General features: G+C 43.2%; 1 protein-coding gene across 1 annotated transcript; it reads left to right on the top strand.

Moving 5' to 3' along the window:
• Positions 1–1,099: 1,099 nt before the first annotated feature.
• On the top strand, positions 1,100–22,518 carry LAMP5 (lysosomal associated membrane protein family member 5). Its single transcript, XM_060755024.2, has 6 exons — positions 1,100–1,232; positions 3,185–3,357; positions 6,515–6,646; positions 6,949–7,054; positions 18,072–18,260; positions 22,253–22,518. The coding sequence occupies exons 1-6, from the start codon at positions 1,187–1,189 to the stop codon at positions 22,429–22,431; spliced, it is 825 nt and encodes a 274-aa protein (XP_060611007.2). The 5' UTR covers positions 1,100–1,186; the 3' UTR covers positions 22,432–22,518.
• Positions 22,519–24,194: the final 1,676 nt, after the last annotated feature.

Here is a 24,194-nt window from a genome sequence, read left to right as displayed (position 1 = left end):
ACCTCCCCACTCCAAGGATCATAAATTACTATCTCCTTAGGGAGAAGAGGGGGGGGGAGCTGTCTTCTGGAGGATGTGTGAGAAAAACAAGTGGGGCTGGGCAGGCATGTAGCCGGGGGGGGGGGGGGGCTTGGAGGGCTTGAGCCCTCCCCGAAATTCTCATGGTGGTTCGCGAAAAGGCCTTACTGGTGCATTATTTAAACTGTTATGTTTATTCATATCATGATCTGATCACCATATTCAATATATCCCATATGCATGGGGGTATTGGGGTAATGATACAAAAGGTTTGCTAGGGTAGACCCTCTTTCACTCAGACTCAGCCCCCCCCCCCCCGAAACAAACTCAGCCCCCTGAATCGAAATCCTGGCTACGGCCTGGGGCTGGGTTTTGGAGAGGCAGTCCATTCTGTGCAATGAAAGAAACCACCCCTTGTGTGTATGCGCATATGCATTGGCGAGGGAAGATACCACACTGGCTGAGGTTTAGCGGGGAATCTCCAACGTAGTCGTCGTAAGTGCAATTAGGCACTCTGAAGAGGGAAGAACTCCTTGGTTACAGAGCCGCCACCATAGACAGCTATCTCCTTAAGGAAAAAGAGTCTGCATAGTGTCAGAGTGACGGTAGTTCAGCACTTGGGACAGCTCCTTGGATTTAGAAAGCGGGACTGGGCTACGCAGTTCAACACCCGGACAGCTCCTTTGCTGGAGGAAAGGGGGACTTCGCCACATAGTTCAGCACTTGGACAGCTCCCCACGTTGTCGAAGGAGACGGAGTCCAGCACTTGGATAGATCCCTCGCTAAATGGAAAGGGACGGCGCCGTGTTGTTCAGAACTTGGACAGCTCCTGTGGGTTGATTAAACGAGACTGAGCCGAACAGTTCAGCACTTGGACAGATCCTTGTGCTGGAAGAAAGGGGCCCTACCGTATAGTTCAGCACTTGGACAGATCCCTCGCTGGAGGAAAGGGACGGCGCCGCGCTGTACAACACAACTCCCCCCCTCTCTCGTCAGACGCTATGACTCCCAACTTGACAAAGTGATCGGAGCTCATTCGCTGGGAAGCAGCAGAAGGCGGCAAAGAGACATTCCCCTCTCCACTTCCCAAATCACGCTTTTCCCCATCCCTTGGCTTCTTCCATCGCAGACGTTTGTGGGAAGCTTGGACCTCAGGAGGCGCGGGACCATGATGCCCCTCAGCCTGGGACCCTGGACGCTGCTTCTGCTTTTCTGTGAGTACTGGATTCTTACCAGCTGCAGCAGGTTTCCTTCCTCCTCCCCCCCTCCCCAACCCCCAGCTTCACTTTCTCCCCCACCCAGTTAGTTTCCCTCTCTGATTATTGTAGGTTTTTTTGGGCTGTATGGATGCCTGACATAGATGCAGGCGAAACGTCAGGAGAGAAGGCTTCTAAAACATGGCCATGCAGCCCGGAAAACCTACAACAACCCAGTGATTCCGGCCATGAAAGCCTTCGACAACACAGTTTCCCTTCCCTTGTTCAGTTCTTCTGAGACACAGGAAAGAATAAGCCAGGATTTGTGTGTGTGTAGCCCCTTCCACACAGCTGAATCAAATCCGACATTTTCTGCTTTAAACTGGAATATATGGCAATGTGAAGAAGAAGAAGAAGAGGAGGAGGAGGAAGAACTTTATTTTTCTACCCCACCTCCATCTTCCGGAAGGGACTTGGGGGGGGGGGGGCTTACATGGGGCCCAAGCCCAAGGCAGAATACATTTTTTAAAAAGCAATAACAATTAAGACAGCGTAAAACAACGTAACAACAATAGCTAGCAACAACAATAACAGCAGACTAATTTTGGAGGGGGGCAGTTCAAAGCAGATATTGTGGGATTTTCTGCCTTGATATCCTGGGTCACAGGGCTGTGTGGAAGGACCCTGAGTCCACAGTGCCATATAACTCAATTCAAAACAGATATTGTGGGATTTTGTGCCTTGATATCCTGGGTCACAGGGCTGTGTGGAAGGACCCTGAGTCCACAGTGCCATATAACTCAATTCAAAACAGATATTGTGGGATTTTGTGCCTTGATATTCTGTGCCACAGGGCTGTGTGGAAGGACCCTGAGTCCACAGTGCCATATAACTCAATTCAAAACAGATATTGTGGGATTTTCTGCCTTGATATCCTGGGTCACAGGGCTGTGTGGAAGGACCCTGAGTCCACAGTGCCATATAACTCAATTCAAAACAGATATTGTGGGATTTTGTGCCTTGATATTCTGTGCCACAGGGCTGTGTGGAAGGACCCTGAGTCAACACTGCCATATAACCCAGTTCAAAGCAGATATTGTGGGATTTCGTGCCATGATATTCTGGGTTATTTGGCTCTGCGGTAGGGTCCTGTGTCTATGTAGGAATAAAACGAACCACTTTGATTATATAGCTTGAACGCACAGGTTTGATCTGGGAAACTATCCAGGAGCCTTCTCACACAGTCTTTTATCAAGGCAGAAAATCCCACAATGTCTGCTTTGAACTGGGTTATCTGAGATCACATTCAGATAATGTGGGATTTTCTGCTTTGATATTCTGGGTTATATAGCTGTGTGGAAGGGACCCAGGTCAGGCCCGTTTAGGAGTTGGACTGGGGACCGTCAACGATATTTCAGGAAAAGGTAGTGGAAAGCCATCTCTGAGTATTTCTCGCCTAAGGAAACCCCGTGGGATGCATTTGTGTCGCCTTAAGTTGGCAGGCGAAACGAAGGCACACACACAAAAATATCTTTTAAATATGTGCTGTGGAAGGCTTTCATGGCTGGAATCACTGGGGGCTCTTCCACACAGCTATATAACCCAGAATATCAAGTCCCACATTATCTGAATGTGGACTCAGATAGTTTAGAGCAGATATTGTGGGATTTTCTGCCTTGATATTCTGGGATAGAGGGCTGTGTGGAAGGGCCCTGAGTTGATGTGAGTTTTCCGTGCTGTGCTGTATGGCCACATTCCTGAAGCATTCCTACGGTACAGTTCAAAATGCTTCTGGAACATACAGCCCAGAAAATTCACAGCAACCAAGTCCTTTGAATAGATTGAAATGAGCCCCACGCTGCTTAGACCAGGGACAATCCCTTCTACTGAGGCAGACGCTTCCTTTTTCAGCTCAGCTCCCGTTAGAGTGAACACACCAACCAACAAACCAAATTTCTTCTCCCCAACAGATGCACCACCGAAGAGCTTGGCCGAGCAAGAAGTGGAGAACCTCTCAGGCCTCTCCCAGGACCCCGAAAAGGCCATTTTTGTCGTCCGCGAGAACGGCACGACCTGTCTTATGGCGGAATTTGCCGCGAAGCTGATCGTCCCTTATGAGGTGTCGGCTAGCAATTTTGTGGATGTAAGAGCCTTTCAACCTTTTCTTCTCCCCTCTGGTGTAGGATCTATGGAATCCGCTCCTAAAAGAGAGAGAGAGAGCGCGAAATGGTGGATAGAAACATCTAGGAAAAGTATTCGAAGGGCAGGAACCCAATATTTGCGGGAAAGGAAATGCAATTTATTTTTCCCTGACGCCCCTTCCACACAACTGAATAAAATCCCACATTATCTGATGGAATACATGGCAATGTTTACTCAGATAATGCAGTTCAATGCAGATATTGTGGGATTTTCTGCCTTGATATTCTGGGACTGTTCGGAAGGGTTCTCAGATCTGGGAAGCTGGATCTACACTGCCCTATATCCCAGGATCTCATCCCAGATAATCTGATTATCCCAGATCATCTGACAGTATAGGGCCCTTCCACACAGCCATCTAACCCAGAATATCAAGGCAGAAAATCCCACAATATCTCTTTTGAAGTGCATTATCTGAGTCCACACTGCCATACAATCCAGTTCAATGTGGATTTTGTGCAGCTGTGTGGAAGATACTTTAGACTAAGCCTCCTTCGTAGACCAGATTCTTAAAGCAGATAATCCACATTATTTTATTTGAACTGGATTGTGTGAGTCTACACTGCCGTATAATCCAGTTCAAAGCAGATAAGAGGGATTTTATATGGTAGCGTAGAAGGGGCTTAAAGGGCCCCCCATATAATTCAAGCCCCTTCCACGCCACTGAATAAAATCCCACATGTTCTGCTTTGAACTGTATTATAGGGCAGTGTGGACTCAGATAACCCAGTTCAAAGCAGATATTGTGGGATTTTCTGCCTTGATATTCTGGGATATAGGGCTGTGTGGAAGGGCCTTGGATCCACACTGCCATATAACCCAGTTCAAAGTAGATATTGTGTGATTTTGTGCCTTGATATTCTGTGTTATACGGCTGCTTGGAAGGGCCCTGAGTCCACATTGCCATATAACCCAGTTAAAAGCAGATATTGTGGGATTTTCTGCCATGATATTCTGGATTAGATGTCTGTGTGAAAAAGCCTTGAGTCCACACTGCCATAAAACCCAATTCAAAGCAGATATTGTGGGATTTTGTGCCTTGATATTCTGGATTAGATGGCGGTGTGAAAGGGTCTTGAGTCCACACTGCCATAAAACCCAATTCAAAGCAGATATTGTGGGATTTTGTGCCTTGATATTCTGGGTTATAGGGCTGCTTGGATGGGCCCTGAGTCCCTCAATGAAGCAAATGATCCATCTCGGATGTGTACGTAGTGACGACTCATGTGACGGTGGAGCTATTATTATATCCCCAGTCGAAACCTCCCTGTTTTAAACGGGAGTAAATAACCCTCCTCCCCACCATCACCATCGGCAGCTGTTTTCCCAAAAGCCTTTGCCAGTCCTCTTTGTTTCTTTCTTTGAGCGTTAGGCAAAGAGCCCAAAGTGAGCCCCTCCTCACTCCATTCAAAAGGAAAAAAGGAATTATGCCTCCTAAAGAGGAAAGTGGAGGCAGTGACAGACTTCGTATTTCTAGGTGGAAAGATTACTGCAGACGCAGACTGCAGCCAGGAAATCAGGAGACACTTCTTGGGAAGAGAGCAATGACCAATCTCGATAAAATAGTGAAGAGTAGAGCAACTATGCATAGTCAAAGCAATGGTATTCCCCATAGTAACCCACGGATGTGAGAGCTGGACCATAGGGAAGGCTGAGCGAAGGAAGATAGATGTTTTTGAGCTGTGGTGTTGGAGGAAAGTTCTGAGAGTGCCTTGGACTGCAAGAAGATCCAACCAGTCCATACTCCAGGAAATAAAGCCCGACTGCTCATTGGAGGGAAGGATAGTAGAGGTCAAAATGAAGTACTTTGGCCACATCATGAGAAGAAAGGAAAGCTTAGAGAAGACAATTATGCTGGGGAAAATGGAAGGAAAAAGGAAGAGGGGCCAACCAAGGGCAAGATGGATGGATGGCATCCTTGAAGTGATTGGCTTGACCTTGAAGGAGCTGGGGGTGGTGACGGCGCTCTGGCGTGGGCTGGTTCATGAGGTCAGGAAGAGTGTGAAGCAACAAATAGAAGAAAGACTCAGGACCCTTCCAGACAGGCCCTATATCCCAGGATCTGCTCCCAGGTTTTCTGTTTATCTCAGATTATCTGGCAGTGGGGACTCATATAATCCAGTTTAAAGCAGATAACCTGAAATTAGATCCTGTGATACATGGGCTTGACTGGAAGGACCAGCCACACTGTAACCACCATGGCTATTTGATGAGTTATTGTGAGACTTAAAGTGACTGACTTGACCTTGAAGAAGCTGGGGGTGGTGACTGCCGACAGGAAGCTCTGGTGTGGGCTGGTCCATGAGGTCACAAAAGAGTCTGAAGCAACTGAACGAATGAACGACTGAATTGACTGGATTGAAGTGACTGGATTGACCTTGAAGGAGCTGGGGGTGGTGACTGCCAACAGGGATCTCTGGTGTGGTCTGGTCCATGAGGTCACAAAGAGTCCCAAGCGACTGAAGGAATGAACAACAAATAGAGGAAAGACTCCGGACAGCCCCTATATCCCAGGATCTGCTCCCTGGTTTTCTGTTTATCCCAGATTATCTGGCAGTGGGGACTCATATAATACAGTTTAAAGCAGAAAACCTGGAATCAGATCCTGAGATACAAGGGCCTGTGTGGGAGAACCAGCCACACTGTAACCACCATGGCTATTTGGTGGGTTATGGTGAGACTTGAAGTGAAGGAGCTGGGGGTGGTGACGGCCAACAGGGAGCTCTGGCTTGGGCTGGTTCATGAGGTCAGGAAGAACTGGAAGCAAGCAACTGAATGAATGAACAACAAATTGTGAGACTGCTAGCCTTCTCAGCAACCTACACATCCCAGGATCCTGTAGCATTGAGTTCAAAGCGGTTTCAAACTTGTGTGATTGATTCTGCCAGAAGCAGTAGTAGAAAACGGGTTGGGGTGGAGGGCTGGGAGGGATAAATGAGAGCCCTGCTACACATCTCTCTCTAATCCCTGTCTCTCTTTGGAACGCTCACCAAAGGGTGAAAAGGGGAAGGCGAGGGATTTTTGGTCCGCCTGGATTGGAAACAAAACACCTGGGAGGAGGATGGTTGCTTGAGTTTGAAGCGCTTTGCCTTGCCTTCCAGACGATCACCGAGCAAGCCTCCATCCCGCTTTCTCGCGGGGCCGAAGAGCGAGGGAAGTGCGGCACCAACGAGTCCGAGCTCCACCTCTCCTGGCTGGACAAGGCCTACACGCTCCGGCTTTACTTCCTCAAGGTAAACGCAAGGCCAGGCTTTCCAAAGAAAGAAGGCTCTACACCAGGCATGGGCAAACCTCAGCCCTCCAGGTGTTTTGGACTCCAGTTTCCACAATTCCTAACAACCTACCGGAAGCTGGAGTCCAAAACACCTGGAGGATGGGGTGAAGTTTACCCATGCCTGGAGCATCTAATGCAGCTATAATGCCGATCCAGCCTAGGTCCAAAAGGGGATGAGTATTAGTAGGCGACAAAGAGAGGCTCGCTTGCCCAGAAGCCCTCTCACTGGCCTTTTTTTCGCCCCCCCCCCCCAACGAGCAGGAGAGCCGCAACACCAGCGCGGGTCCCGAGTCCTGGTGGAAGATGAGCAAAGTCCAGTTCTCCTACGACAGCTCGGAGCGCACCTACTTCAAGGCCGCCGTCAACCGTAAGTGAAGCAGAACAACATATTGATACAAACTGATAGCCATTGGAACTGTTGCAACAGGGTGGTTGTACACTCCTGGTGGCCAACCCAAGTTAACTGTCTGGCCATATCTCTTTGGACCAGCTAAAGTATCCAAACACTCTTCAAAGGAAGTCCCATGTAAAGGATGTTACAGTAATCCAAATAGGATGAAGTTTTTTTTTGTCATGTCAGGAGCAACTTGAGAAACTGCAAGTCGCTTCTGGTGTGAGAGAATTGGCCGTCTGCAAGGATGTTGCCCACGGGACGCCCGGATGTTTGGATGTTTTACCATCCTTGTGGGAGGCTTCTCTCATGTCCCTGCATGGGGAGCTGGAGCTTACAGAGGGAGCTCATCTGCGCTCTCCCCGGAATCGAACCTATGACCTGTCAGTCTTCAGTCCTGCCGGCACAGGGGTCTGTTGCCCCTGTTTTGGTCAAAAGATATTTAGCCACTTGTGCTCCTTCTGTTTTTATCAGTTTTATACTAATCTATGCAATGATTTCCATACGAAATAAATAAATAACTTGGAAAGTCGTTGTTCAACTCCAGAAACGTCCTTTTTGTGGCTGCCACAAACTAGGTTGAATCCGTTGAGACTCTACGGGGAAATTATAGCAAAAGGTGCTGCAGGTTGTCCCACAAAAAATAAAAAAATAAAAATTGCAGTTTAATCAATTTTGCCCATTTTTTTAATGATAGAATCAATTCGGAAATTATGTTTATCACCCAGGAACAGAAATCGTGTTCCATAGTGTTTATCAGCAGGAACAAGGTTGGGGTGTACCTACTCTTTCCTGACACTGCCTGACCTGCCATAACTCAGTGCATTGAACTCCCAAGGCGCCTTCTAGACTGCCATATAAAATCCAGATTATCTGCTTTAAACTGGATTATATGAGTCTACACTGCCATATAATCCAGTTCAAAGCAGATAATAATATACTTATTATTGGGCAGCTGTGAATTTTCCAGGCTGTATGGCCATGTTCCAGAAGCATTATCTCCAGATGTTTCCCCCCACATCTATGGCAGGCATCCTCAGATGTGAGGTCTGTTGAAAACTAGGCAAGTGGGGTTTATATATCTGTGGAATGTCCAGGGTGGAAGAAAAACCTCATGTCTGTTGGAGGCAAGTTTGAATGTTGCAGTTGGCCATCTTGATTAGCGATGAATTGCCTTGCAGATTCAAAGCCTGGCTGGTTGCTGCTTGGGGGAATCCTTTGTTGGGAGGTGTTAGCTGGCCCTGATTCATTCTTGTCTGGAATTCTCCTCCTTTTTGAGTGTTGCTCTTTATTCATTGTCCTGATTTTAGAGGGTTTTTAAAAAAATACTGCTAGTCAGATTTTGTATTATTATTATTATTATTATTATTATTGTATTATTATTATTATTATTATTATTATTATTATTATTATTATTATTATTATTCCCTGCTTTATCTCCCCTGAAGGGGACTCAAAGTGGATTAACATAAAAGCATTAGCAGAACAATGTAAAATATACAAATATACAAATAGTGTGGGCCTGAGAGTTGTGGTTTGGTGAGGCATCAGCATACATCCTCAGAGAAGGCTTAAGGCCTTGTGCTATAGCTGCCATGATTCCATAGCTTTCAAAGAGGAATATTCACTTATATATATACTAGCCATCCCCTGCCACTCATTGCTGTGTTCCAGTCTGTGTATATGTGTTTTGTGTGTGTATATATTTGTGTATATTTGTATATATGTGTGTTTACATGTATATGTGTGTGTGTGTGTTTGTGTGTGTGTGATTTTGTACTTGTTGGCCTGATTGGTGTATTGCACTTGTTTCTGAGTGATGGTCACTTGTTGGCCTGATTGGTGTATTGTGTCCAAATTTGGTGTCAATTCGTCCAGTGGTTTTTGATTTATGTTAATCCCACAAACCAACATTATATTTTTATTTATATAGCTAAAGAGAGAGAGAAAGCCATTGTTAGCATTCTGTAAATTTCTGCTTAATATATTGTCGAAGGCTTTCATGGCTGGAATCACTGGGTTGTTGTAAGTTTTTTGGGGCTATATGGCCATGTTCTAGAGGCATTTTCTCCTGACGTTTCGCCTGCATCTATGGCAAGCATCCTCAGAGGTAGTGAGTTCTGTTGGAACTAGGAAAAAGTGTTTATATATCTGTGGAATGACCAGGGTGGGACAAAGGACTCTTGTCTACTGGAGCTAGGTGTGAATGTTTCAACTGACCACCTTGATTAGCATATAATGACCATTAATAGTTAAGGAGGGGTATGTGTGTGTGTTGCATGGTAATCATAGTTGTAATAATAAGACATTAGATTTTGAATTGTGACTAATATTGTAGAAATCTAGTGGGAAGTGAGGGCCCTTCCAGACAGGCCCTATATCCCAGGATCTGCTCCCAGGTTGTCTGTTTATCCCAAATTATCTGGCAGTGTGGACTCAAATAATCCAGTTTAAAAAATAAAACCTGGGATGAGATCCTGGGATAAAGGGCCTGTCTGGAAGAGCCCTCAGAGACATATTAAGTGGTCCCAAACTGCATTCCCTTGGCAGTGTAGTGACAGCCAAAACCCGCTTGGGATTTTAAGGGAGAAGGGGAAGCCTTTGCAGATCTCTAGATTGGGATTCTGCCCCATTCCCTTGCCTTTCCCCTTCCGTGACAAGCCTGTCTCTTGCCTAGGCCTGCCCAAGCCTTGTCTCAAGTCCGCACTGCGGCGAAAACTCTTCCTCCTGTTCCTCCTCCTTCTTCCTCATCCCTTCTCTCTGGGATCCCCTTGGTCTCTCTTCCCCTCTTGCCTTGGTGCAGGAGAGTGTTTAGCCTCCCTTTCCTCCCACCCTCCAGATTGCGGCAAATGTCGCATTCTTCAACTCTCTCTCCGCCATGGACGGATCTTTCTCTTTGCTGCGGAAATTCCCACAATCTGGCCTCCATCTTTCCCTTTAAGGCTAGGAAGGACAAGACGGGGGGCAGTTGAAGGCTGGAAGCCCAATGCTTTGGTCTTTTAGGGTTTCAGCTCCTTTGTGTCACTCCTAAACCGAAAGGAAGGGTCCAAAAGATTGCTCTCTATAACATTTGGAGCCAAACATAAACTGAGGCCTCTCCCACACAGTTGAATAGAACCCCACACTCTCTGCTTTGAACTGGAATATATGGCAGATATTGTTCAAAGCAGATATTGTGGGATTTCCTGCTTTGATATTATAGGGCTGTGTGGAAGGGAGCTGAGCTAAAGTCTAACTGGCAAAGACTCAGCAGTCTGAAGGAAAATACTTTTATTTGGTTGCAAAATGAGTGTGTTTAAGGCAGGGAAAACATGTATGGAAAAATTAAATGAAACCACAACAAAGCAGCCTTCCTGTATTTATTAAAGGGATGTGACAAAGGGCTGACTTCTTTTGCACAGTGCACAAGAAATAGATTTTCCCCAGCTCTATTATTATTATTATTATTATTATTATTATTATTTATTCACTACTGGACTAAAGCAGCATTTTAAAAATATTGATTTCTACACCCTGAACTGGCAGTCCCAGAATTTCAAAGCTGGTTCCCATTACCAAACATGTAACTCAATCTTTCGTTTCTATCAATAATAATAATAATAATAATAATTCATTTGAATATACATCACACAGTCCTAGACGCTTGGAAAGTGTTCGACTTGTGATTTTGTGATATGAAATCCTGCATATAGATCTCATTTGCTGTGACATACTGTGCTTTTGTGTCAGTAAAATAATAATAATATGTTAATAATAACTTTGGTTATTATTATTATTTGCAACCCTGGTGCATGACTGGACAGTGAAATGAGAGCGACAAGATTCCCTTCAATTTAGGTTGCAGAGGATTGACAGAAACAATTATTATTATTATTATTATTATTATTATTATTAATATATCATTATATTCTTATTAATATTATTATTGTTAATAGTAACTGGTATTAGTATATTAATAATAGTAACAGCATTTTACAACCCTGGTGCATGACTTAACACTGAAATGAGGGAAACAAGATTCCCTTCTATTTAGGTAGCAGAGGATTAACAGAAAATTATTATTATTATTAATTTATGTTACTATTATTAATATACTAATACCAATTACTATTAACAATAATAATATTAATAAGAATATAATGATATATTATTAATAATGATGATAATAATAATAATAATAATAATAATAATAATAATAATAATAATTGTTTCTGTCAATCTTCTGCTGCCTAAATAGAAGGGAATCTTCTCTCTCTCATTTCACGGCTAAGTCATACACCAGGATTGTAAAATGCTCTAAATTTTGAATGCAGTGGTTTGGGCTTCTAAAAGCTAGGCAACAATATTGTCCTTCAGAATGCAGCCTATAAAATTTCCTGTTATTTTCTTCGCCTGCATTTTAAGGCTGATTTTTTTTCAATGCAATGCAGGAATCATAATTTTCCTTTCACCAAAATGGTGATGATTTCAAGACACTAGCAATTCTTTCACACCATCTAAATACCCAAAACATGAATATGGTAGTGATTATAAAGATTATTTTGCTTTTTTTTTTGTGTAGCTGTAATTAAAAACAGAAAATAAAAATGATTGTCTTACTTGCATCTTTTAAAATAGAGAGGCAATAGACAGATTTCTTGTTGCCTTTGTTGCTTCCTGCATCTGCAATGCAGGATGTTTGGACACTGATAGTCATTTTTGTGGTTTCTTTCCTGAGGCATGACAACCTTAAAGTTATATATTTACATTGACTGGATGTGTTATTAATTGTTTATTCTATTCTATGTATTACATTTAATTGTATTACTTCTGTTGTGAGCTGCCCGAGTCCCTTGGGGAGGTGAGGCAGGATATAAATAAATTTTATTTATATTTATGTATATATAGCATTTATCTTTTTTTTTTTTTTAAAAAAAAAAGCTTCTGGATGTTTTTATAGCAATGATTTCTAATATTTGGCATCTTTAAGCCTGCACTTTAGTTAACTCTGGGCCCTTCCAGACAGGCCCTATATCCCAGAAACTGATCCCAGGTTTTCTGCTTTAAACTGGATTATATGAGTCCACACTGTCAGATAATCTGGGATAAACAAAAAACCTGGGAGCAGATCCTGGGATATAGGGCCTGTCTGGAAGGGCCCCCTTTTAAGTGGTGAGAAAAGTAATTTTTTTTCATATTAAATATAGGAAAAACACACCAATCCTCTTTGCTTTAATCTCAGTGGGATTTGTTGATCTTTGGTCATGTTGGATGCACAGTGACCCTTCTCCACACATTACCAATGCATCTTCATTTATTAAGGGAAAGGCATTCAACTCAATTCTGTAATGTCCACCTGAACAATAGATCCATTAGGTTTAATTAATTACACTCAATTAAATGGGCAAAGGATGTGAGTATTAGCATTCAGCATAAAGCAGTGTTTTTTAACCTTCCTAATGCTGCAACCTCTTAATACAGTCCTCATGTTGTGGTGAACCTCAACCACAACACTAGTTTTGTTGCTACTTCACAACTGTAATTTTGCTACTGTTATGAATTGTAATGTAAATACAATGCAGGATGTATTTTAATTCACTGGACCAAATTTGGCACAAATACCCAATATGCCCAAATTTGAATACTGGTGTGGTTGGTTTTGTCATTTGGGAGTTGTAGTGGCGGGGATTTATAGTTCACCTACTATCAAAGAGCATTCTGAACTCCACACAATGGAATTGAACCAAACTTGGCACACAGAACTCCCATGACCAACAGAAAATACTGGAAGGATTTTGTGGGCATTGACTTTGAATTCTGGAGTTATAGTTCACCTACATCCAAAGAGTACTGTGGACTCAAACAATGGTAGATATGGACCAAACTTGGCATGAATATTCAATATGAACCATCTAGGTTGTTAAGATCATCTGGAGGGGCCCTGCTCTCGGTCCCACCAGCCTCTCAGGCGCGTCTGGTGGGGACGAGGGACAGGGCCTGCTCGGTGGTGGCCCCTCGACTCTGGAACTCTCTCCCACTGGAGATCAGAACTGCCCCCTCCATTCTGTCATTCAGAAAACGGGTGAAAACCTGGCTATGGGGTTTGGCTTTCGACGAGTGAATCAATATTTCTATGATCGGATAGATGTCGATGAATGATGGACAACGAATTCACTATGATAACTGACCATTGTTATTATGTGACTGCATTTTGCTATTATAACGTTTTAATTGAATATGTTATATGATGTTTTTAATGATTGTTTTGTGATTTTATTGTTGGAAACCGGCCCAAGTCCCCCGATAGAGGGGAGAAGACCGGTATACAAAATTGCTAAATAAATAAATAAATATGCCCAAACATGAACACTGGTGGAGTTTGGGGAAAACAGACCTTATCATTTGGGAGTTGTAGTTGCTGGGATTTATAGTTCACCTACAATCAAAGAGCATTCTGAACCCCACCAATTATAGAATTGGACCAAACTTCTCACACAGAACCCCTATGACCAACAGAAAATATTGTGTTTTCTGGTGTTTTTTGGTGACCCCTCTGACACCCCCCTCGCAACTCCACCAGGGGTCCCAACCTCCATGTTGAGAGTTGGCCTAAAGAATATTTGAGTGTGGCACTGTTTAGCCAGCTTTCCACAATGTGAATTACCAGGCAGACTCGGGATGATGGGAGTTGTAATCCAACAGGTTTGGAGGGTATTCGATTACCAAAAGCTTAAGCTGGGGTGGGAATCAAGCAGTTCCCAAGTATTGATGGGCTGTAATTCCAAACAGGCTAGCCAGGTTAGTCAATGGCAAGAAATGAGAATCAGTTATGTGCCAGGCCTGTAGCCAGGATTTTGATTTGGAGGGTGCTGAGTTTGATTCGGGGCGGGGGGGGGGGGGGGTGGGTGGGTGGGTCTGAGTTTGATTCAAGTGGGGGGGGTCTGAGGATCTACCCTAGCAAACCTTTTGCATCATCATCCCAATAGCCCCATGCATATGGGATATATTGAGCATGGTGATCAGATCATGATATGAATAAACACAAGTCAGGCATGTAGCGGGGGGGGGGGGGCTATAGGGGCTTCAGCTCCCCCCCCCCCCAAATTCTCATGGTGGTCCGCGAGAAGGCCTTACTGGTACATTATTTAAACTGTTATGTTTATTAATATCATGATCTGATCACCATGCTCAATATATCCCATATGCATGGGGGTATTGGGGTAACAATACAAAAGGTTTGCTAGGGTAGACCCTCTTTCACCCAGACTCAGCCCCTCCCCCCCCAATCAAACTCAGCCCCCTCCCCCCCCCCGAATCAAAATCCTGGCTATGGGCCTGACAACAGTTTAAATAATGTACTAGTAAGGCCTTCTTGCGGACCACCCTGAGAATTTGGGGGGGGGGGCTGAAGCCCCTCAAGCCCCCCCCCCCCCCAGCTACATGCCTGTTAGGTGCCATTTCTTTTTTTCTTTATCCTTATTCAGACGCCATGTTGTGTTTGCTGCAGGCTTACACTATGTTTCTAAAAGCTCAAAGGTTTTAATTAGCACAATGATAAAATTTTGGAAACAATTTCATTCTTATGGGAGAAATACGTTCAATTTTGGAGTCCATAAATTATGCTATTGAACGTGTGGGTAAAATACTACAGCACTTCCTTAAATTCCTTCAGCTACACCATACTTAGGTCAATTCCACACAGCTGCATAAAATCCCACATTTTCTGCTTTGAACTGGAATATATGGCAGTGTGGACTCAAATAATCCAGTTCAAAGCAGATATTGCGGGATTTTCTGCCTGGATATTCTGGGTTATATGGCTGTGCGGACACACTGCTTTTAAAGAGGTGAATATATAAAGAGAAAGCTATTGCTAGCATTCTGTATTTCTTCTTAACAGTTGAGTTGGGTTTTTGTTTTGAATGATAATCCTAGTTGTTATAATAATATGGTAGTTCTTGAACTGTGAATAGTATTGTAGAACCCAGTGGGATGTCAGACACATATTAATTATACATGGAGATACACATGCTGTGAGCATCCATGATAGCTCCATTAAGCGGTAAAAGAATGACAGGGGGAAAGGATGACATTTCTGACAAACCATGATTGTTTTATAAATATTTTCACAAGATATGTGACACTATATCTAGAATATCTCTAAATGCTTGCAATTCCTCATGCAAATATTTGTTACATTTAACACACACACACACACACACAATAACCATTTGCCCTGTAACTGGAAATCTAGGGAAAATCTGTCTTCTTACTCCTCTTCACCAAAACATTGGCTTTGGGTTGCTGTGAGTTTTCTGGGCTGTATGTCCATGTTCCAAAAGCATTCCCTCCTGACGTTTCCCCCACATCTATGGCAGGCATCCATCAGAGGTTGTGAAGTCTGTTGGAAACTAGGCAAGCGGGGTTTATATATCTGTAGAATGTCCAGGGTGGCCACAGCCCCCCTGGTGGCACAGCGGATTAAACTTGCTGACTAAAAAGTTGGTGGTTCAAATCTGGCGAACGGGGTGAGCTCCTGCTGTTAGCTCCAGCTTCTACCAACCTAGCAGGTCGAAAACATGAAAATATGGGTAGATCAATAGGTGTCACTTCGGCGGGAAGGTAACGGTGCTCCATGCAATCATGCCAGCCACATGACCTTGGAGGTGTCTATGGACAATGCCAGCTCCCTAGCATAGAAATGGAGATGAGCACCATCCCCCAGAGTCAGACACAACTAGATATAATATCAAGGGGAAACCTTTACCTATGCTGGCTACAAATGATGGCAACTGTAGTCTTAACACTTCTGGAGGGCCACATACTCCCCATTACTGATTTATGCCACTATCTGCCCAGGGCTTTACCCTAGTGAGACTTTTCTATTTGATATTTCTTCTATTTATATTAAAACTCACATTTCCATTTCCTAGTAGCACTTAATGTATTTCTAAAATAATATGTAGAACTTTTTGTCATTCTTAGTTGCTTGTTGAGCCTTGTGATGTCTGGCTTTTCTCTTGTCAGAGGTCTGGCAAATCTGATCTCTTTTTAGCTTGAACTTAAATCAAACTATCCAAAATGCTGAAACTTGACTGGGAACAGGTTTGGGCACCTTGGATAGCTCTTTTAAAGTTTGGACTAAAATCCAGATTTACTCAACAGAATCAGAAGCCACCAGTTATTCCAGCAGCAATGTTAACTGTATTCCAAGAGTGGATGAATCTGAACCAGTATGAGAAGAAGCTGTGGGTGTCATTTCTCCCTCCTCCTGACTGCAGTAGTCTTGGAATTGGTGCAGTGATGTTGATCAAGCTCTGCCATGCTCACATAACAGCATTCACATACATCCAGTAAATTAAGGATGGCTGGATAGTCAATTCTTTAAGGTTGCATTCATAAACACCTTGCGTGGGAGTGATTCTCACTGCACTCAATGGATTTTCCTTCTGATTGGACATGAATAAGATTGATTACCTTCCCCAATATTAGAGAAAATACTCAGTGTTGGGAATCAAGAGCTGTTAAGCTCCAAAATAACCCTCACTTGGGGTGATACCACAAAAATATAGCAGAGTGCCAGAAGCACAGTTCATAACCAACAGAAGCTTACGTGTAAAGAGCAAGGAATAGTTTCCATTCAATAGGATAGAACAGCATTGCAGATCCACAACTTCATAGGCTGTAAAAATAATATGTTTATTAAAGATAAAATAAATCCATTCTGGATAGGAAAGGTTTTTGGAGATAACTAGCTTCACTGAGCTATTTTCTAAGGGGGAAAAGCGGGGGGGGGGGGGGATAACAAAATAGCCATGTCTATTATATCTTGCCTGGACAATGGCAAGATGACTCCTTACTCTAGAAAAACAAAGGCAAGAGAGACCTAGAAAATGGAGACAGACCGCATAAAAATGCCCTTAAAGAGGAAATGACATCTTCCCTTAAGAGATCACATTGCTAAGTATTCAAAAGGGGAGAAGATAGTGGCATGCAGGATGAGCAAGACAACCCCCCCCCTTTTTGAGCACCTTCTTGAGGTACGCATGCACAGGGAATGTAGGAGAAGGAACCCCTCATTCTAATCTATCTAGGCTAACTACTCATTGAGGGCTAGAGACTTGTGCAGTCAGGGATGAAACCCAACACAGACATATAAAATATTAGTAAAGTGGCATCACTAGGAAATGCAGATAGTGTGGACTGCACCAGGTAATATCATGGGATAGCTGAAACCAACTTCAGTTGGGAGAGAGATGGCCAAGGCTAGAGGGAAAATAACTAAGTAAGACTAAACAGCAGTTTTTACTCCTTAGGCTTACTAAAGGTTGGGAAGGGGGGGGGGGGGGCTCTGTCCTTCTTCTCTGGGCTGGATTTCTTTACAATGATTCAACTTGATCTCACCACTTTCCCTTGAATATACTTGCATCTAAATTTTCTTTTGATTCCAGCAGTAGTTGGTTGTGTTTTTTCCTCATTGTATGCCATTGCACATGCTTTTGTGTGACATCCTTTGATTTCTGAAGGGAAACATGGTCTCCAATTCACAACTCCAATTTCTGAGATACATTTCCTGTTAAGCATGCATTTTGAATGTATGGATCTTTCCCTGTTCTCTCACAGGTTGAACATGTTTTGCAGCTGCTGCTGTTAACACAGCTGTGGTCCCTGGGCAAAATTTGGAGCAAGTTATTGTGCACAAAGTAGAAACACATGTAAAATCTCAGAATATGGGGGGTGGGGGTGGGGTTACAGATACTTGAAGATTCTGATATTTTAGCTAGAATAGTGTGTTATGGTTTGTTATGGGTTGAGGTCCATAGGGAGGACACCATGGATTACCCCATTAGGTGACACCAACCCTAGTGACACTTTGATTGCACTTTTCCTGCATTTTGGGGGGGGGGGGGTTGGACTAGATGGCCCATGTGGTCTCTTACAACTCTATGATTGTATGATTCAGTGATACTACTGCAATGGCACTCATTCACTGATATTTCTTTCCTTTTGGCAGCTGGGAAGCACACAGTCACGACGCGTCATCTTTCAGCTTTAGTTACCCCAGCTGGAAGATCTTATGAATGTCAAGCTCAGCAGACCATCACCCTGCCTGCCAGTGACCATCAAAAATCAATACTTCTCTTGCTGTCAGAGGTCCACATACAGCCCTTTGACATCAGCTCTGATTTTGTTTTCAGTGAAGGTAAGAACCTAAGAACCTGAGTTATGCTGGGGAATATTTGGATACAATCTATAAAAAAAGGAGCAGCTTCAGACCTGGAAAGAAGATGTCCAGCGAAAAACTGTGATGGGTAAAGAACATAATCCAGCTTTTTTTTTTAAAGGCCCATAGTCACATACAATGAAATATGCAGATAACACCAGTCCATTGTTTCAATTTTATTCATGTTCCATAGGTTCATGTTCCATTTTCCTGCCTACTTTGTTTATCTTACTTGATTTCTAACATGTATTTTAGGACTGGTGCATTGCAGTCTCCCACAACTTTCTTTTTCTTATAGTTTACCAATTCTGTATTAATGAAATCCCTATCAAGCTTCAAGGCCATTCAATGCTAACCAAGTTGTCCAATTGAAACATTCACACTTGCCTCAAGCAGACAAGAGTTCTTTCTCCCACCCAGGACATTCCACAGATATATAAAACCTACTTGCTTAGTTTCCAACAAACCTCACACGGTGCCTGCCATAGATGTTGGTGAAATATCAGGAGAGAATGCTTCTGGAACATGGCCATACAGCTCGGAAAGCTCACAGCAACCCAGTGATTGCGGCCACGGAAACCTTTGACAACACAGAAATTCGTATCCGTCAAGGATGCTTGTGCTGCCATCCTGTTAGCAGCAGAAATGTACCTTCTGCTTGCATATGTCAATTTGTTGGCACTTAAGACATTGTTCTTCCTTTCATCTCTTTGCAGTGCCCAATCTTCCTTCCAAATTACCATATAGTTTCTGAAGTCCCCTACACTACTATTCTTTGTTTCTTGGAGAGCAACCAGAATATGTTATTCGTAAAGCGCATGGCCATGTGCTGTAGCTGGATGCAAAATTATTACAGTAGTGTTGAGACCTCTGGAAGAACATTTCAAATCATATGTCATCCATCCTTGTTTTGCTATGAGGATATAGCCAGATATTCTCAAATCTATTTTGCTTCCCAAGAGTCAGTGAATAAACATGTGGGAGGAGCCCTTTTCATAGAATCAGAGTTGGAAGAGACCTCATGGGCCATCCAGTCCAACCCCCTGCCAAGAAGTAGGAAAATCGCATTTAAAACACCCCTGGCAGATAGCCATCCAGCCTCTGCTTAAAAGCCTTCAAGGAAAGAGCCTTTACCACACTCTGGGGCAGAGAGTTCCACTGCTGAACAGCTCTCACAGTTAGGTAGTTCTTCCTAATGTTCTGGTGTAATCTCCTTTCCTGTAGTTTGAAGCCATTTTTCCAGGTTCTAGGAGCCTGCTCCCTCCTCCCTATGACTTCCCCTCACATATTGATACATGGCCATCATGTCTCCTCTCAGCCTTCTATTCTTTGGGCTCAACATGCCCAGCTCTTTCAGCCACTCCTCATATGGCTTGTTCTCCATACCTTTGTTCATTTTAGTCACCCTTTTCTGGACACATTCCTGCTTGTCAGCATCTCCCTTAAATGCATGTCAGCATCTCCCTTTTGCCCAAATATTGCAGAGGTGAATAGTGGTGGGAAACAGGCACAAGCTCACAATTTGAGCATTCTTAGCCATACATCAATTGTACAGTACTTGGTAATGAAGGATGAAGGGAAAATGAAAAGGAACAGAAGGGGAAAGTCTGAATGCTACTTTCACCTTCATTAGATTTCTTTCAGGAACATCTGAGCAGAAAATGTTTATTTCCTATAACCTGTCTTTCCTGTATAACCGATATTAAACATCTTCCTCTGACACAAACAATTTGTAGCAGAACATGGAAGAATTCTTCCTTGTGAATCTTTTTAGCTTTCTTGGTTGTTATGTGTTTGTATTTCCCCTGAGCAAATGCTCAGGGGAAAAATACCTAGTTGCCCAGATCTGATCAAATGTTTATAAGCTATAAAAGCACTTTTTGTGACTCTTCTTCTTCTTCATTTTTCTTCACACTGAAGCCTGACTTTAAATAGATACTATGCAAGAATTGTTTCTTACATGTATGTTTAGTTCATACTGGTAAGCCAGTTTCATTTGCCTTTTGGGAGTTGCAGAGTCCCAATAGAAGTACCTTGTTGTTGCTGATGTTGTGGTTCTTTTTAATCTTCCTTGCCTTGAAATGACTGCAAAGCCAAGGTGAGGTGTGTGTGCACCTTCTAGTTGCCTGTTGACATATGGTGACTCCATGGATTTCATAGCATTCTAAGGCAAAGACTTCTCAGAACCAGTTCCTTCCTCTAAAATTTAGCCCTTACCACCTATATTTATTGATGATCTCCACTCTAAGTACTAGCCATAGTTGACCCTGCTTCTCTTCCAAGATCAGATGGGATCTAGTGCCTTTAGGGTATGTAAACCAAATTTATACCACAAGGGAGAGACTCAGGTGAGCCTCCTCCTTGCAAAAAACTGGAGATTTGAAGTAAAAATACTAAACATTAAATAAGTTGATTTAGTTATTTGGCTTAGACTCAAAGCTGATATTACTCTTGCATTGACTGGTTAGTAAATGTACTGTGACAGAATGAAAGAAAAGACAGACAGACAGAAAGACTATTGAATTGAAACCATTTTAGAGGGACCTACTATTATCTATATATTATCTATAGGGAGCCCCGGTGGCACAGTGGGTTAAAGCACTGAACTGCTGAGCTTGTTGACTGAAAGGTCACAGGTTTGATTCCGGGGAGTAGCATGAGCTTCCGTTGTCAGCCCTAGCTTCTGCCAACCTAGTAGTTGGAAAACATGCAAATGTGAGTAGATCAATAGGTACCGCTCCGGTGGGAAGGTAACGACGCTCCATGCAGTCATGCCGGCCACATGACCTTGGAGGTGTCTATGGACAACGCCGGCTCTTCGGCTTAGAAATGGAGATGAGCACCACACCCCAGAGTCAGACATGACTGGACTTAATGTCAGGGGACAACCTTTACTATCTTTTACTATTATCTATAGGTATTGAGTTATTGTGTATTCAGGGACAGAAGAGCAATTGATTATGGTAATTGTGACAACATTAACTTTGAGAACTAGATATCTCCTCCTCCTCTTCCTCCTTCTGCCCCCCGCATTTATACCCAGCTTCAATCCCTTTCCAAATTCCAAATTGTAATACACGCTTGTTTATAAATAACAACAAATACAGTAACGTTAAACATCTAGCCAAGCTCAACAACAGTCCTCGGTACCTAGTTAGTAATAAAGTTTAAGAACAAAAACAACATCCAAACCCCACATGAACATCCCTGTTAAGACTAGATAAACACAGAGGTAGAACAGCACTCTTTGCCCAACCAATTGCTTCTGCCAATCTCAGATACAGGGCTTGAAGGCATACAATTCTGCTTTGTTTTGTTCTGATATCAGAAAAAATACTTTTAAATGATTTTTAATGATTACAACTACTCTAGAAAGTTTTCTCTAAGATAAAATAAATGGCGCTGTTTCATTATCTGGTCTGACTCCAAAAGGGGGCCTAGACAGAGCATGGGTGATGTGAGGTGTGGGGCAATCGGTTCCCATGCCCCCGAGTGGGTGCAGCTGGAATCGCCATGATCTGTGGTGATTCTGGTGGCATATGTGAAGAGATCCTTAATCTAAAGGTTTTAGCTCAAACTTGGATGGATGGAGCTATTCAAGGTCTTGCACTGCATCTATTTTGGGGCTGGGTTCAGTGTGTAGCTTTGATCTCTTATGTATCTTCCCTATGTGCATTTCATTTTCAGGGCTTCTGAACACATAGAAATGCCCATTACATCCAAATTTTCCTTCTCATAGATTGTTTTGTTACTTTGCCAGTCTTGTATAGTACTGAGACGTGGAATTTCTGGTCCCCCAGATGTTCTAGAATATCTGCCAATAGAACATCTGCCATGAGCAGTGATAATAATGGTGTGTATGTGTCAAGCATGTATACTATTCTTTGGGAAATACCCACTACAAGCATTTTGTCTGAAGTTTTGTTTATTTTATAAAATTAACCATCCTCCTCCTTTTTTATATATTACAGAACATAAATGTCCAGTTGATGAAAGAGAACAATTAGAAGAAACCCTTCCTCTTGTGCTGGGCTTGATCTTGGGACTGTTGATTGTGATAACCCTCGGTGTTTATCATCTCCATCTCAAAATGACAGCAAACCAAGTCCAAATTCCACGGGACAGATCTGAATATAAGCATATGGGATAGCTGACAAAATAACCAATCTTTGGGGGAGGGGGAAGCACCTCTTACGGAGAGGTTGAGGAATTCTTGACTGGACTACGACCAAATAGAGGGGGCAAGGGAGGGGTGGGGGTGGGTGGGAGGGGTGGGACGGAGAAGCAGCCATTTCTTCAAAGCCTATGCTTAAAAGGGAGGGAGATTTTCCTTCCCTGAACACAGGGGACAACTTTGGTTTCATTTGTCAAATTCTCATTCATTTATCAATGGAAGAATCTGGGAACATGGTATTTGTTTTGCTTTTAAAAATATTTACCTGCCATTGCTTCTGCTACTGCTCCTAACTAGCAGGAGTTGGAAACTTGTGGCCTTCCAGATGTTATTGCACTACACCTTCCATCATTCCTTACCCTTCTCCATGCTAGATGAAGCTGTTAGGAGTGGAGTCCATCAACATTTGAAAGCTGTGTTTGTTTCATGGTGATGGAGGAAATTATTGCTGATTTCCCTTTTTCATGCAGCATCTTTGTTGTTGTGTGCCTTCAAGTTGTTTCTGACCTATGGTGACCCTTAGGTGAATCTATCATGGGGTTTTCTTGACAAGATTTGTTCAGTGGGGGCTGGTCTTTGCCTGCATCTGAAGCTTAGAGAAGGTGACTTACTTAAGGTCACCCAATGAGTTTCCATGGATGTGTGGGCATGCCTGTAGCGAGGGGTTTTTTTTAGGGGTTCAACCCCCCCGAAATGTTTCAGATTTTTTAAAAAACCTGGTTTACTCATGAATTTTAACTGCTTAACCAAATCCCCATGCTAAGTCTATGAGACGCAAAAAAAATCCCTCCAGAACTGCAAGCACTATCTCAGGCAAATATTGACAATTTATTCACACTGTCATTACTTGCAGCAATAGCCGATGTAGTGAAGCAACCAAGTTGGGGTTGTGTGTGTTGAACGCTCTCATTTAGGAGGCCAGACTTGGTGGAGGTGGTTGACAGGGGCGAAGCTGCAGGCTAATGAAGGCTGCTCTGCCCCCTGCTGTGCTTTTTGCTTCAGCGTGAGCTAGGAGGCAGGTTTCAACCCCCCGCCACAAAATTTTCAATCCCCCCCCCCCAAAAAAAATTTCAACCCCTCCCAATTTTTTTTCTGGCTACGGCCCTGTGTGTGGGGATTTGAACTTTGGTTCCCAGAATGCTAGCCCAATGCCCATGCCACTACAACATGCTGGATCTACACCTTACACTTCTTAGAAATCTACCAGGAGTAGTTGGGAAGCCAGCAGAAGCAATCATTATGTCTGTTGATGTTTGTGAGGCAGAAATTCCATTCTGGGTTTAGCATGAACATGAAAGGTGACCCCCAAAATGCTGAACTTATTTGCAAAATAATTGGCACCTTTGACAGCTTTCTGAAGTTTAGACAAAAAAGTGGAATAGATTACTTTCCTGATCTGAAACTATCAGCCACTCAAGCTCCCCACCAACTGCTAGAGCAAAATAAAACCAGCTAAGAAAGGCCAGAATTAAAACTGTAGGTGATGGGACATCACTGTTTTCTGCAGTGAAGAGTATCAAGGATCACTTTAAGGGAAATTGGTCTCATTCCTTTCAAGCAGATGCTGTGAGACTAAAAAGAGGTGGGAGGAGAGCTGTATGTCTCACACAGTCTTGCATCCCTTAAGTGAACTGCCATCCCCAGATATGGTGATGAAGTTGTCCCATCACAATGTTCAGATTCATGCTAGGGTGATTACTGTATGACACAAGATTTTCCTCTCAGTACCATATCTTGAG

Source organism: Anolis sagrei, chromosome 1 (assembly GCF_037176765.1).
Source record: "Anolis sagrei isolate rAnoSag1 chromosome 1, rAnoSag1.mat, whole genome shotgun sequence".
Classification (NCBI taxonomy): Eukaryota; Metazoa; Chordata; class Lepidosauria; order Squamata; family Dactyloidae; genus Anolis; species Anolis sagrei.
The sequence above is the reverse complement of the archived record's forward strand: the minus strand, read 5'-3'. Positions and strand labels throughout refer to the sequence as shown.

What these genes read in the sequence shown, in the direction of transcription:
- LAMP5 (XM_060755024.2), top strand. Translation starts at nt 1,187, where the DNA reads ATGATGCCCCTCAGCCTGGGACCCTGGACGCTGCTTCTGCTTTTCT. An exon ending in CGGCTAGCAATTTTGTGGAT is followed by an intron (nt 3,358 to 6,514) that starts GTAAGAGCCTTT and finishes CTTGCCTTCCAG; the next exon opens with ACGATCACCGAGCAAGCCTC. An exon ending in TGATTTTGTTTTCAGTGAAG is followed by an intron (nt 18,261 to 22,252) that starts GTAAGAACCTAA and finishes TATATATTACAG; the next exon opens with AACATAAATGTCCAGTTGAT.